This window comes from Sapajus apella, unplaced genomic scaffold (assembly GCF_009761245.1).
Source record: "Sapajus apella isolate SASKATOON/1434 unplaced genomic scaffold, GSC_monkey_1.0 scaffold46, whole genome shotgun sequence".
NCBI lineage: Eukaryota > Metazoa > Chordata > Mammalia > Primates > Cebidae > Sapajus > Sapajus apella.
The window spans coordinates 624,513-637,607 of record NW_022436986.1 but is presented as its reverse complement, the minus strand read 5'-3'; the positions used below and the strand labels follow the sequence as shown (position 1 = coordinate 637,607).

The window sequence follows — 13,095 nt, the reverse complement described above, 5'->3', positions numbered from 1 at the left end:
ACTCCAGCCTGGGAGATAGAGTGAGACTCTGTCTCAAAAAAAAAAAAAAAAGAAGGTAATGAAATTTTGCTAAATTAAAGGAGGCTAAGGAAACATGAAAACCAAATGCAATGCACCACAGTTCTGGATTGGATCCTGGACCAGAAAGGAACAAATATATATACAGAACATTATGGAGATAACTGGAGAAATTTAAATATGGTCTAAACATTAGATAATAACATTGCATCATTAAACTTCTTGAGTGTGATCATGATATTGAGGTTATATAAGAGAAAGTACATTTTCTTGGGAGTAACATGATGAAATACTTTCTGGTGAAGTAACACAATATCTGAAACTTATTTTTAAGTGGTTCAGAGAAAATATATGTGTATATGAATACATATTAGGGAGAATGAGATAAAGTAAATGTGGTAAAATGTTAACACAACTGGCAAATCTAGGCAACATGTATATGGATGTTCACTGAATTATTTCTTCAAGTCTGAAATATTTTTTTAATCTTGGGGCAGGGGAGAGCACATCTGTATATATTTGCTTTTATACTCATGAATATATGACAAGAGTCAATGGAAGGATATACAAGAAACAACAGAAGGAAGGCAAATATAAGACAGGAAGAGGATGGGGTAGAGGAAGGTAAGTGTGGGTGGGAAATTCGTTATGCTATATTGTACCTTAACATTTTTTAAACCACATAAATGTTTTATATATTTAAGAAATAAAATTAAAACAAAGTTCCAGTGAAAATACTTAATCATATTGGTTTTCTTCTAAAGTTCCCAGGGAAATAGGCAAGAAGGATTATCCAATTTGTGATTTTTCTGTTTTTAATCTTGGTGAAGGGTATACCAAACTCACTGAGTCAGGAAGTGGGGCAGATACACCCCAAGTGGGCCTGCCCTGATCAGTTGAGAATCACTGACCATAAAGAGAAGTATTCCTTATGGCAATGTATAAATGTGAATGTGTGGAAGAAAAAAAAAGACTAATAATCTACACAAAATGGCTGCAGTTTGGCCTATGATACTGCTACACTTCTGCTACCTCTTCAAGTTAAAGCACCCAAATTCTTGTTGCCAATTGCATCATGAGACCTGGATATTAGAAAGAGAAAGTATTTTCTGCCCAATACCCACCTGATAGCCCGCCGCTCCGGATAATCAAGGTCAGAACTTTGCATAGAGTCATTACAAGAGTCCCGGGAACTGCCTTGAAATAGCAGCTGCTGTGGCAATCGCATCTGCACAGGGAACTGATGCACAGAGGCATTGGGCTGAGAAGTTGTATGGTAAGGAGGTGGGATGCTGTTGCTGGTCTCACTGCGATAGTCACTATCTCGGTCATCGACTGCACTATCAGGGTCTTCAAAAGCTGTGGAATAAGCACATTCAATCAAAGCACTCCAGCTTTATTTAGTTCTTCAGAATTATTTCTGCTTCTAACTTAGTAGTAACCAGTCCGGACCTTAAGAACTAAAGCAAGCTGAGCTGCACGTGAGCCCAGTGACCTCAGAGCCATGAGTAGAACTGTCTGAATTAATACCCACAAGTCTCTCTTCCTTATCATAGGAGATAGTTTACTTAGCTTAATTTTAGTGCTTATTTTTAGAGGAGTTCCAGGTTGCATTTTCCCACTGTAGAATTCTTTGGAATTCTGCTTCTCCAGCTATCAAAAGCATAATTAAAAACTGTTTTTAAATGTCATAAATACAGTCTGGTCCTCTGCTATTAAAGAAAGGGGACGGGAGCAGAGGTAAAAAAAAATAGCTTTTTCATATCTTGGGGGGCAAAAAAACTTTTGTTTAACATTGTCTTGGTGTTTTCAGACTTTTAAATATATGAATTGAACCAAATAAGCAGGTCCAACATCAGACGCTGGTCCTGGAAATCAGGAAGGTCAAAGCCAAGTCTTGGAAATGAAGTCAAAGGATCTAGATGCAGCTGAGAACAGCAGCACTCTTAGTGTGTTGCTGCATTGTTGGGTTTTTCTAACAATTCCTGACAAGCAGCTACGCCCTAGGCTCAGAACTCCCATGCAGAGGATGGGCTGACAGAAGAAAAAACATATGCACTGCCAATGGGATCTTGCTGACAATGCAGCCAAGTTTATCTAACAGCAGTGACTACAATTTCATAGAATTATTTCTGCTTTTCAGACCAGCACCTGACTGGCTACAGTTTTTTTCTTAAAGTTAGCTAAAAAGACCACACTTACGAATCATCACTGTGTTTGGAAAGGGAGCTCAACCTAAGAGTGTTTTGTAGCCTATTTTATAGAGAAGTTGTATCTGTTACCCCTATGCGTATGATTAACAGAGTTCCACATGTCCTTTCTTGCCAAGTTCCTATTTGACTCATAGTGAGGAAAAGGAATGTTTATCATCCCAAAATGGAGGTACTTTTAGCAGAAAATGAACTCCTTAGTAATTTTAAAAGATAATCTTGTAGCAATGTGGGCAGTGGGAGCCTCCTGAAGACCATAAGACTAGGCTTTTATAAATGCCCAGGCAGGAGATAAGGACCTGCATCTATACAGTGGAAACAGAAAAAAGTTAATGAACGAGAAAAAGAAAATCCCAGACAGAACTGTAAAACATGGGGCCATATGGAAGGTAATAGGGAAATGATCCCTTGGCTTCTGTTAGATAACCTGGTAGATAAGAATTCCACTAAAAGAAACAGAGAGCACAAACATGGGTTTTATAGGTAAGGAAAAAAATCTGAGCATTGGACTCTCAATAACATTTGTGGGTACAGATGAAAGACAGGGGTAAGATGATCTTATGAGCTTTACCCATGTGAGTTTATGGTTACATGTGAACATAAAAAAAGGAGAGGAGGGTGGTTAGAACCACAGGAGGAAAAATATCAACATAAAACTGAAGCTCAAATGGTTAGGAACAATTCTTAGTAATATTTGACATTTGGAGCAAGTAGTCCACTGACCAGGGCAGGAACAGTAAAGCTTGAAAACAAAAGCAAACATGAGGGATGCAAATCATTCTGCCTACAAAGCATTCTGATGACAAATTAGGAAAAAGAGACTTTGAAGGCACTGGTTTTAGCCCTTGATGCATCTGTTGTTATGAAGACAAGAAAAATAGGACCCAGAGACAAAACCATATGCCACTCAGACTTAATTCTTTCTGAACCCACAGAAAGAGCAAGTCTGTAGCAGTCAGTACTGGACTATTTATGCATACAGATGAGGGGGCAGAGGCAACAAAGGAGACAAAACCAGAGATCTACTAAACTCTGGCAGGAAAAGTATTAGCACATAACCCAGAGAAGGAAGATTGAGTTTCCAAGAGGCAACCACAACAGACAATCCTATCACTTTTGAGGACAGAGAGTACAGCTCAACCAGAGTTAGAAGCCCACGACCCAAATCTACAGCTTTTACTTTCTCACTGCATGTGACCTATTACTCCTAAATAATGCCTTTTTTTTTTTTTTTTTTTTTTTTTTTGCTAGGCTAAAGGGAGGAATACTCTACAACTTTCCTAAAGGCTAACAACATTTCTACACTAAAGAAATAAAGGGCAAATATTAAGAAACAAAGCATCCATGGAAAGAAGAGGGTGGGAGTAGAAGAGAATATGAAAAGGAGAGGGCAGGAGAGAGAAAACAGGAATAAGAGAGAAATAAGGAATAAAGCGAGACAAAGGAGAGAAACAGAAAAAGGTAGTGAGAGGCAATCATCTCCAGTTCCCTAAAAAGTTAACCTCCTGGCACCACCAAGCCTGATTAGAAACTAAAAAGGGAAATTAATGAAAATGTGTAACACTTCAATTTGAAAAAAATAACTGTTTTTTTAGTGTGTGAGTGATGATCTTAAGGACTCCACAATCTACCCCACAGCACCATGTTGGATAGACAAGAAAAGCCCTGGCTTTACAGAGAAACTGAGTGCCGGTTTGGTTGGCTCAGCCTAAGAAGGAACAAGAGAGCCAGTTTGAGGGTTAAATTTGAAAAGCCCCTGGCAAAGTCTATTTGAAAGATGGAAATTAAAAGGCCTGGGAACACCCACTCATTCAAATATTAACCAAGTACCTACACATGCAAGGATGAACAATGCAGAAGACTCAGAATGTAGACTTAGTCTAACAGGAGACAGCATATATAGATACAAATATTGAATTGTTATACAAGGAAGTTAGTACCATGAAAATAGCATAAATCAAGTGCTATGAGTTAAAAGTAAAATCAGTTCCTGATAGGCTAAGTACAGAACTTTATGGAGGAGATGGCTTTGAAGAACGGGTGGGTTTTTAATAAGTGAAGATTGGAGGCAAAGGGGAAATATCTTCTAGAATGTGGATAAAAGCAGTGGCATGATTAAAGACCTAGTGGTGGGAAAGGCAGTATATTTTTGAGAAACCGTTTTGTAGTTCATTTGATAGGTAAGTAAAAGGACATGGAAATGATGGAAAATTTAAAACCTGCAAAAGTAGGCTAGGATGATCATCTAACCTGGGGCAAGCAAAGATGGGCCTCCAAACACACAGCAGGCACTCAAACAAAATTCAGTGAAATACAAAACAATGAGGCCCTCTACTATGTAGTATTCCTGGATTGAGTCCTGGATTGGTCTTTAAATCCAGAGCACACCTATTAATAGAACTTCAGCAACCAAAGAAAAGAAAGAAAATTCATTCACATTTTTTTCATGACTTATTTTTTATACTTCAAAACCTTAACTTATCTGAGCTCTGTTAACCCGCTTATGCCTGAGGTTGCAATTTATGCCTGAGGTCGCCTACTGCTTGGTGATGACGTTGAGCACTAGTATATAAATAACTCCCACATTCTTAGCGTTCCAATAATGGAACACTAGGCATAAATGGGTCAAGCTGCTTTTGAGTAGTTCCCTAATGGTAGAAATACTGAGGATTCAAATCACAGAAAGCACATACTTCATTAGAAATTCCAGTGACAGGACAAACTTTGGCCCCTCTTAGTACCTACTGGATACCTAATTACTGAAACTCAACTATATCCCGTGAGATGAGTAACAAAACAAGTGATGTCAGCCTAGGGCTGCCTGTTTTGCCACAAAGAACTGGGTGCACTCTGTAAGCTCTAGAACAAAGGTGGCATAGTTGGGCTGCTTCAAGAAAAGTCAAGCCATGTCCTTAGCCTCTTGTTTCCTTGACAAAAGCAGGTTTTTGGCTGAAATGGCATTCACAATTTGCTAGACCAATAAACCCGAGGCAGCAGTCTGTTCTGTGTATCTTCCTAGTCGAGAAAACCAGCCAAATCAGAATGCACACCAATTACCCCAACTCTAGTTCATCCTAGAATGAGCCTTCTCCTTCTGATCACTGCACTCCTTAGTCAAAGGGACCAAAGGAGGAGGTTTCCTACGCAAGGGGGCTGATGCTACTACTTGTCTCTGGAGAATAAAAATTAGGAGATCTTGTCAGGATTATGACTGGGACTTTGGTTTGAAATTTGTAGCACACATAAACACACACCAAGTCATCAAGAAACCAGCCTGAAAGGATATAACATTCCACCACAGATCATTGTCTCCTGAGATTTAAGTAGGAGAGGAGAGGGAAATGGAAGTATATATGCTTGTATGCATGAATATCCAGTTTCACAGTTCAGAGGGAGTATGTACTTGGGGTAAGATCAAGAAAATCATAAGGAATTTCAATTCTTACTTACTCTGTTGCTTTCCCCAGCCCAAATAGGTCCAGTGACCTAAGAAAACCACAAAGAAGCAGCAGATAATTTTTGAAGATAATTGTTGAAGGAATTCAAAGGTCACTTCCCCACCCCAGCAAGTATTATGTGCCTTACCTTACTTGAGCCTACTCCACTTGTATTCTATTAACTTTACATAACATGTAGAGTTTCTGCCTTCTACCAACATGAGACAAATCTACAAAGTATTCTTGCTCTTTGCCATTCACTATAGAGAGACTAACACCACCAAAAACAAACAAACAAACAAAAAAACCCCCACAAAACAACAACAACAAAAAATTACTTCTTCCATATCGTTTTAAGCCCCCTTCTGGTCTAGGTCTCTCTCATAGCATCATCATTTAGGAGTACATATGCCTTTCCTTAGTCAAAATAAAAAAGAAAAAATAGATCTCTTTCGCTAAGAAACCCTTCCTTGTCTCTGTGTTCACCAAACTTGAGTCTATCACAATAAATCTATGAGAGGTTCAGCCCCGATACCTTGGGTAAGGGAGTAATTCCCTTGTCTGGGAGCAAAGATGTTCCATTTTGCTGCTCTCTACTGAAAGTTAAAAGGCCAAAGAATGGCAATGTTTATCTCATAAGAAATTAATCTCTGATTTTCCAATATGTAATAAAACACTCTAGCCTATTGGGTCCTCAAAGAGGGCCACTTCTTCTGAATTACCTATAAATTTTTAATAAAACACAGAGCTTTGAAGGACAGGAGAAAATTCAAATTTTTTATTTATTTTTCAAAATCAAAAATCCAATATTAATTACATTTAAGTCCTATCCCACACCCAAATTGAATTGCAGGCAACTAATTGTGACTAAGAAATCATTAAAAATAGGCCTTTAATCTCAAGAAAAAAAGAAGTAAATAGCTTCATAATTAAGAATATGAGTTTTAAAATTATTATTATTATACTTTAAGTTCTGGGGTACATGTGCAGAGCATGCAGGTTTGTTACACGGGTATACACATGCCATGGTGGTTTGCTGCATCTATCACCCCATCATCTATATTAGGTATTTCTCCTAATGTTATCCTTCCCTTAGTCCCCCATCCCCTGACAGGCCCTGGTGTGTGATGTTCCCCTCCTTGTATCCATGTGTTCTCACTGTTCAACACCCACTTATGAGTGAGAACATGCAGTGTTTGGTTTTCTGTTCTTGTGTCAGTTTGCTGAGAATGATGGTTTCTGGTTTTATCCATGTCCCTGCAAAGGACATTAACTCATCTTTTTTATGGCTGCATAGTATTCCATGGTGTATACGTGCCACATTTTCTTTATCCATTCTATCACTGATGGGCATTTGAGTTGGTTCCAAGTCTTTGCTATTGTGAACAGTGCCGCAATAAACATACGTGTGCATTTGTCTTTGTAATAGAATGATTTATAATCCTTTGGGTATATACCCAGCAATGGGATTGCTGGATCAAATGGTATTTCTAGTTCTAGATCCCTGAGGAATTGCCACACTGTCTTCTACAATGCTTGAACTAATTTACACTCCCACCAACGGTGTAAAAGTGTCCCTATTTCTCCACATTCTCTCTAGCATCTGTTGTCTCTTGATTTTTTAATGATCACCATTCTAACTGGCATGAGATAGTATCTCAATGTGGTTTTGATTTGCATTTCTCTAATGATCAGTGATGATGACCTTCGTATGTTTGTTGGCTGCATAAATGTTTTCTTTTGAGAAGTGTCTGTTCCTATCTTTCAATTTTTGATGGGATTGTTTTTTTCTTGTAAATTAGTTAAGTTCTTTCTAGATTCTGGATATTAGCTCTTTGTCATATGGGTAGATTGCAAAAATGTTTTCCCATTCTGTTGGTTGCCAGTTCACTCTAATGGTATTTTCTTTTGCTGTGCAGAAGCTCTTTAGTTTAATTAGATCCCATTTTTCTATCTTGGCTTTTGTTGCCATTGCTTTTGGGGTTTTAGTCATGAAGTCTTTGCCCATGCCTATGTCCTAAATGGTATTGCCTAGGTTTTCCCTGCCCCAAATCTCTTTAAGCTGATAAGCAACTTCAGCAAAGTATCAAGATACAAAATCAATGTGCAAAAACCACAAGCATTCCTATACACCAATAACGGACAAACAGAGAGCCAACTCATGAGTGAACTCCCATTCACAATTGCTACAAGAGAATAAAATACCTAGGAATACAACTAACAAGGGACGTGAAGGACCTCTTCAAGGAGAACTACAAACCACTGATCAAGGAAATAAGAGAGGACACAAACAGATGGAAGAACATTCCATGCTCATGGTTAGGAAGAATCAATATCGTGAAAATGGCCATGCTGCCCAAAGTAATTTATAGATTCAATACTATCCCCATTGAGCTACCATTGACTTTCTTCACAGAATTGGAAAAAAACACCTTAAATTTCATACGTAATCAAAAGAAGAGTCTGCATAGCCAGCACAATCCTAAGCAAAAAAAAAACAAAAAACAAAAAAACAAAGCTGGAGGCATCACGCTACCTGACTTTAAACTACACTACAAGGCTACAGTAATCAAAACAGCATGGTACTGGTTCCAAAACAGATATGTAGACAAATGTAACAGAACAGAGGCCTCAGAAATAACATCGCACATCTGCAACCATCTGATCTTTGACAAACCAGACAAAAACGAGCAATGGGGAAAGGATTCCCCATTTATTAAATGGTGATGGGAAAACTGGCTAGCCATATGCAGAAAGCTGAAACTAGATTCCTTCCTTACACCTTATACAAAAATTAACTCCAGATGGATTAAAGATTTAAACATAAGACCCAATACCATAAAAACCCTAGAATAAACCGCATACAATACCATTCAGGACATAGGCATGGTCTTTTTTTATTTTTTGAGACAGACTCACTCTGTCACCCAGGCCGGAGTGCGGTGATGCAATCTTGGCTCACTGCAACCTCCATCCCCAGGTTCAAGCAATTCTCATGCCTCAGCCTCCCAAGTGGCTGGGATTATAGGCGTCCACTAACACAACCAGCTAATTTTTGTATTTTTAGTAGAGACAGGGTTTCACCATGTTGGCCAGGATGGCCTCAAACTCCTGACCTCCAGTGATCCACCCACCTCAGCCTCCCGAAGTGCTGGGATCACAGGTGTGAGCCACTGCGCCCAGCCAAGAATATGGGTTTTAAAGTCAACGTTCAGTTATTCTAGCCCTGCCATTTACTAGCTATATGATCTTGAGAAAGTTATTATAGATATTTCCTCATCTGTAATATGAGAATAATAATAACATAGGTGTCATTGGGTTATTGTAAAGACCATACAGGAAAAAACATGTAAAATGCTTAGCATGGTCCCTGGAAGATAGTGAGCAACTAGCATTTGTTATTATTTTGTCAGGTTGCCAGGTTTTTGCTTGCCTTTCAGAGTTCTAATAAATAAGAAGCAGAAAAAAACACAACTCCTAGAACTGCACACTCTGACAGTTCCAAGGTCTGCTAAGGGATTTTCAATGTGTGGTCCAAAAGGCCCTCAACCTGGTTCCGAGTGTGTGACTCCCTTGAAAGTCTACAGCAAGACTCAAAAAACATCAGATGATGCCAACCCAGGCTGCTTTCATTACTTGAGCTAATCCTCAACCCTGGGAATACACAACTGCTTATTTAGCAATACCCTGACAGCCAGTTTTCTTCATATGCACTTACTTTCTTCCAACCACCTATGCCTCTTCTTCTCACCTCTCAGAAAGGATATGTTGGCTTAATGTGTCATTTTAAAATTGTAATAATTTATTTAACTTTCTAACTATGGGGGGAGGGGAGGAGAGGCAAAAAAAAAAAAAAACCTCTTCTATAGAACAGTTCCCATAGCAACTGCTAGAGGATAATTACTTCATTTCTTTTTAAAAGAAAATGGAAAAAAATAATCACATAGAACCTCAGAATATGTCTATCAACCTAGATCACTCCAGGCAAGTGACAGTGATGTTTCTCACCACAACTGTGAGCCAAAAAAAGCCTTTCTCTGCAGGACACTGCCTCATCTTTGAGCACTCCACAGCACTGCACAGCAGTTTCCTATACATAAAAGTTCTTAGTAAATATCTACAGTATTAATAAATTGAATGAATAATCTGATCCCATCTACTGGGCCCATCTCTAGCCCATGAAAAAACAAGTCATGTTCTCTGACAAGCCAGCTCCATATTCTCATCACTTTAGCTCAGAACCATCATAAGAGAAATTACACCAGTTTAAATAAGCAAATTTCCTTCCCCACCCCAAAAATCCATTAAAACACATAACTAGCCAGCAGAACAATTACTGAGGATAGTTAGTTATGCTAGGCATAAGTGCTGAGAAAAGGAAGGAGAAACTGTCCCAGGAAAAGGAAATTATATATGCTAAGCCATGTTCAGTGAGCTGAAAATAGTTCCAGCATATCTAGAATGAGAAGCTACAGAATTATGAAAGAACCTAATGACTGTGGGTCTTAAGTAATGTTTTAAAATTAAGTAATATACAGTGCTATCAGAGCGTTTAAGATGGGAAAGACAGAATCAGATTTTTCATTTTAGAAAGAGAACAATGTGGCCATTGGTGGTAGGTAGGGTAGAGAGGACTGGTGACTCGTAGGGAGGAGGTGTCAGGGAGGCTTGTAAAGAGAATGGCATGCTCATCTGTTTATAGCCTGGACTAGGGAAGTGGCAGAGCGGGTAGAGAGAAGTGGATAGATTCGTGAGATATTCTGGAGGGAAAATCAATAGCATTTAAGGAGTAATTGAATGTGGAAAGTGAGGAGAATAAGGATTAAATAATATTGCTTAGGTTTTTAGCTTGAGCTACTAGATGAATGTGACATCATTCACTGAGAAAAGAATGCAACATGGTAGGCAGGCTGAAAGTGATGATTAATTCAGGGTCAAGTATACTGACTCTGAGATAGCTACAGAACATCTCAAATGAACATGGCCAGTAGACAGCTAGATATACAAGTGTAGAGCTCAGTAAAGAGATGTGAAACAGACTTGGGAGTTTCCAGACTATACGTTCCCATTAAGGGCAGGGATTTTTCTGCTTTGTTCTTTTGCTGTATGCTTGGCATCTGATAATGCATGGCACAATGTAAAACCTCAACAAATATTTATAAATGAGTATAAATAAAAATGCAAGTAAATGAAAACACTAAGGCAGGGTGCAGGTCTAGAAAAAAATGACCATATGAAGTGGGGGGAACCCTAAGGAACAACCACATTTAAAAAGCAGACAGAAATTTTAAAAAGAATAAGAAAAAGAGGAGGAGGAGGAGGAGGAGGAGGAGGAGGAGGAGGAAGAGGAACAATTGACAACTCAAAGTGTCAGTGAGGCTGTGGAGCAACTGGAACTCTTGTACATTGATAGCAAGAATGCACAGTGAGGCTGGGTGCGGTGGCTCACACCTGTAATCCCAGCACCTTGGGAGACTGAGGTGAGCAGATCAGCTGAGGTCAGAAGTTCGTGACCAGCCTGGCCAACATGGTGAAACCTATCTCTACTAAAAATATAAAAATTAGCCAGGCATGGCGATGAGCACCTGTAATCCCAGCTTCTCGGGAGACTGACAGGAGAATTACTTGAACCCAGGAGCTGGTGGTTGCAGTGAGCCAAGATCATACCACTGCATTCCAGCCTGGGTGACAGAGCAAGACTCTATATGAAAAAAAAAAAAAAAAATAGAAATGAAACTGGCTCCAAAGAAATGACATAATTCAATTTATAACAAGTTCAAAAACAGGCAAAACCAAAAAGTTAGCTGGGCGTGGTGGTGCATGCCTGTGATCTCAGCTACATGGGAGGCTGAGGGAGGACAACTCACAGAATTCAAGGAAACATTTTTACATAGGTTTACCGATCTATGGTAAAGGGTTACAAAGGATATAGTTGAATAGCCACATGAAGAAATACACAGAACAAGGTCTGGAAGGGTCCTGGGCACAGAAGTTTCTGCCCTGTGGATTTGGAATGCACCACCTTCCAGCACATGGATGTGTTTGCCAACACAGAGATTCCTAAAATCAATAGTTTTGGGATTTTTATGGAGGCTTTATCATATAGGCATGATCAACTATTAGTGGTATTATTAGTATTATTTTTTGTAGAGACGGGCTTCACTATGTTGCCCAGGCTGGTCTCAAATTTCTGGAGTGATCCTAGTGCTTCAGCCTCCCAAAATCCTGAGATTACAGGGATGAGCCACTGTGCCTGGCCTGGCATGATCAATTATTAACTCAACCTCCAGTTTATCTCCCTTTCCTGAAGGAGGGGATGGAGCTAAAAGTTCCAAGCTTCTTGGGAGGCCAAGGAGGGTAGATCATTTGTGGTCAGGAGTTCTAGACCAGCCTGGCCAACACAGTGAAAAATACAAAATACTCTACTAAAAATACAAAAATTAGCTGGGCATGGTGGCAGGCACCTGTACTCCCAGCTACTTGGGAGCTAAGGCAGGAGAATTGCTTGAACCTGGGAAGCGAAGGTTGCAGTGAGCCAAGATCGCAGCCACTGCACTCCAGCCTGGGTGACAGAGTGAGACTCCATCTCAAAAAAAAAAAAAAAAGTTCCAAGCTTCCAAACATGGCTTGGTCTTTCTGTTAACTGGCTCCTATGCAGAAGCCCACCAAGAGTCCCTCATTAGAACAACGGACATCCTTAGCAACCATAAAATTTCAAGGGATTAGGAGCTCTGTTTCAGGAACCAGGGACAAAGATCAAAATATATTTTTCTTGTTATAAAATCACAGTAACACAGCCTCCAGTAGTAATGGCATTGTATTTACCATGTTAAAAATTCTCCAGAGATATGGAAGTATAGCAGGTATACCTCAAGTCCAAACTCCCAATACTTTGAAACCAGAAACCACAGGACCATTCCCAAAATTCCTCTTTACTTCATTTCCCATGTCCAATCAGCCAACAAACTTAACAGTTAATTCTGCTAAAATCTCCTTCCTCTTGTGCTTTCCTTGAAGATTTAACTGTCCTTATCAAGAAACATATTACCTTATGAATTATTAGAGATTACAGAATTATTCTGAATTATTACAGATTTTTGACTGGATTTTTTTAAAATTTGTTTTTAGAAACAGGGTCTTACCCTGTCACCCATACTGGAGTGCAGTGACAATCATGGCTCACTGCAGCCTCAACCAATCCTCCCACTCCAGCCTCCTGAGAAGCTGGTACTAAAGGTGCATACCATCACACTCGGCTAATTTTGTATTTTCTGTAAAGATGGGGGTCTCACTATGTTGCCCGGGCTGGTCTCAAACTCCTGAGCTCAAGCAATTCACCTGCCTCAGGCTCCCAAAGTGCTGGGATCGGGTGTGAATCATCATGCCTGGCCATCTTTTAATTTTAATAAGAATTACAGGCCGGGCGCGGT

The 13,095-nt window shown here is 39.4% G+C and overlaps 1 protein-coding gene across 15 annotated transcripts in view; it reads right to left on the bottom strand.

The window, feature by feature from the left end:
- Positions 1-13,095, bottom strand: part of UNC13B (unc-13 homolog B) — a 234,021-nt gene that overhangs the window by 109,019 nt on the left and 111,907 nt on the right. For 10 of the 15 annotated variants that reach the window (XM_032239961.1, XM_032239962.1, XM_032239966.1 and 7 more), the window contains exons 8-9: positions 5,679-5,714; positions 1,143-1,377 (exon numbers count right to left, since the gene is read on the bottom strand). In XM_032239961.1, the coding sequence (XP_032095852.1) occupies positions 1,143-1,377; positions 5,679-5,714 (271 nt within the window). The remainder of the gene's footprint in view (positions 1-1,142; positions 1,378-5,678; positions 5,715-13,095) is intronic. The other 5 variants (XM_032239963.1, XM_032239954.1, XM_032239968.1 and 2 more) reach the window with 1 other exon arrangement.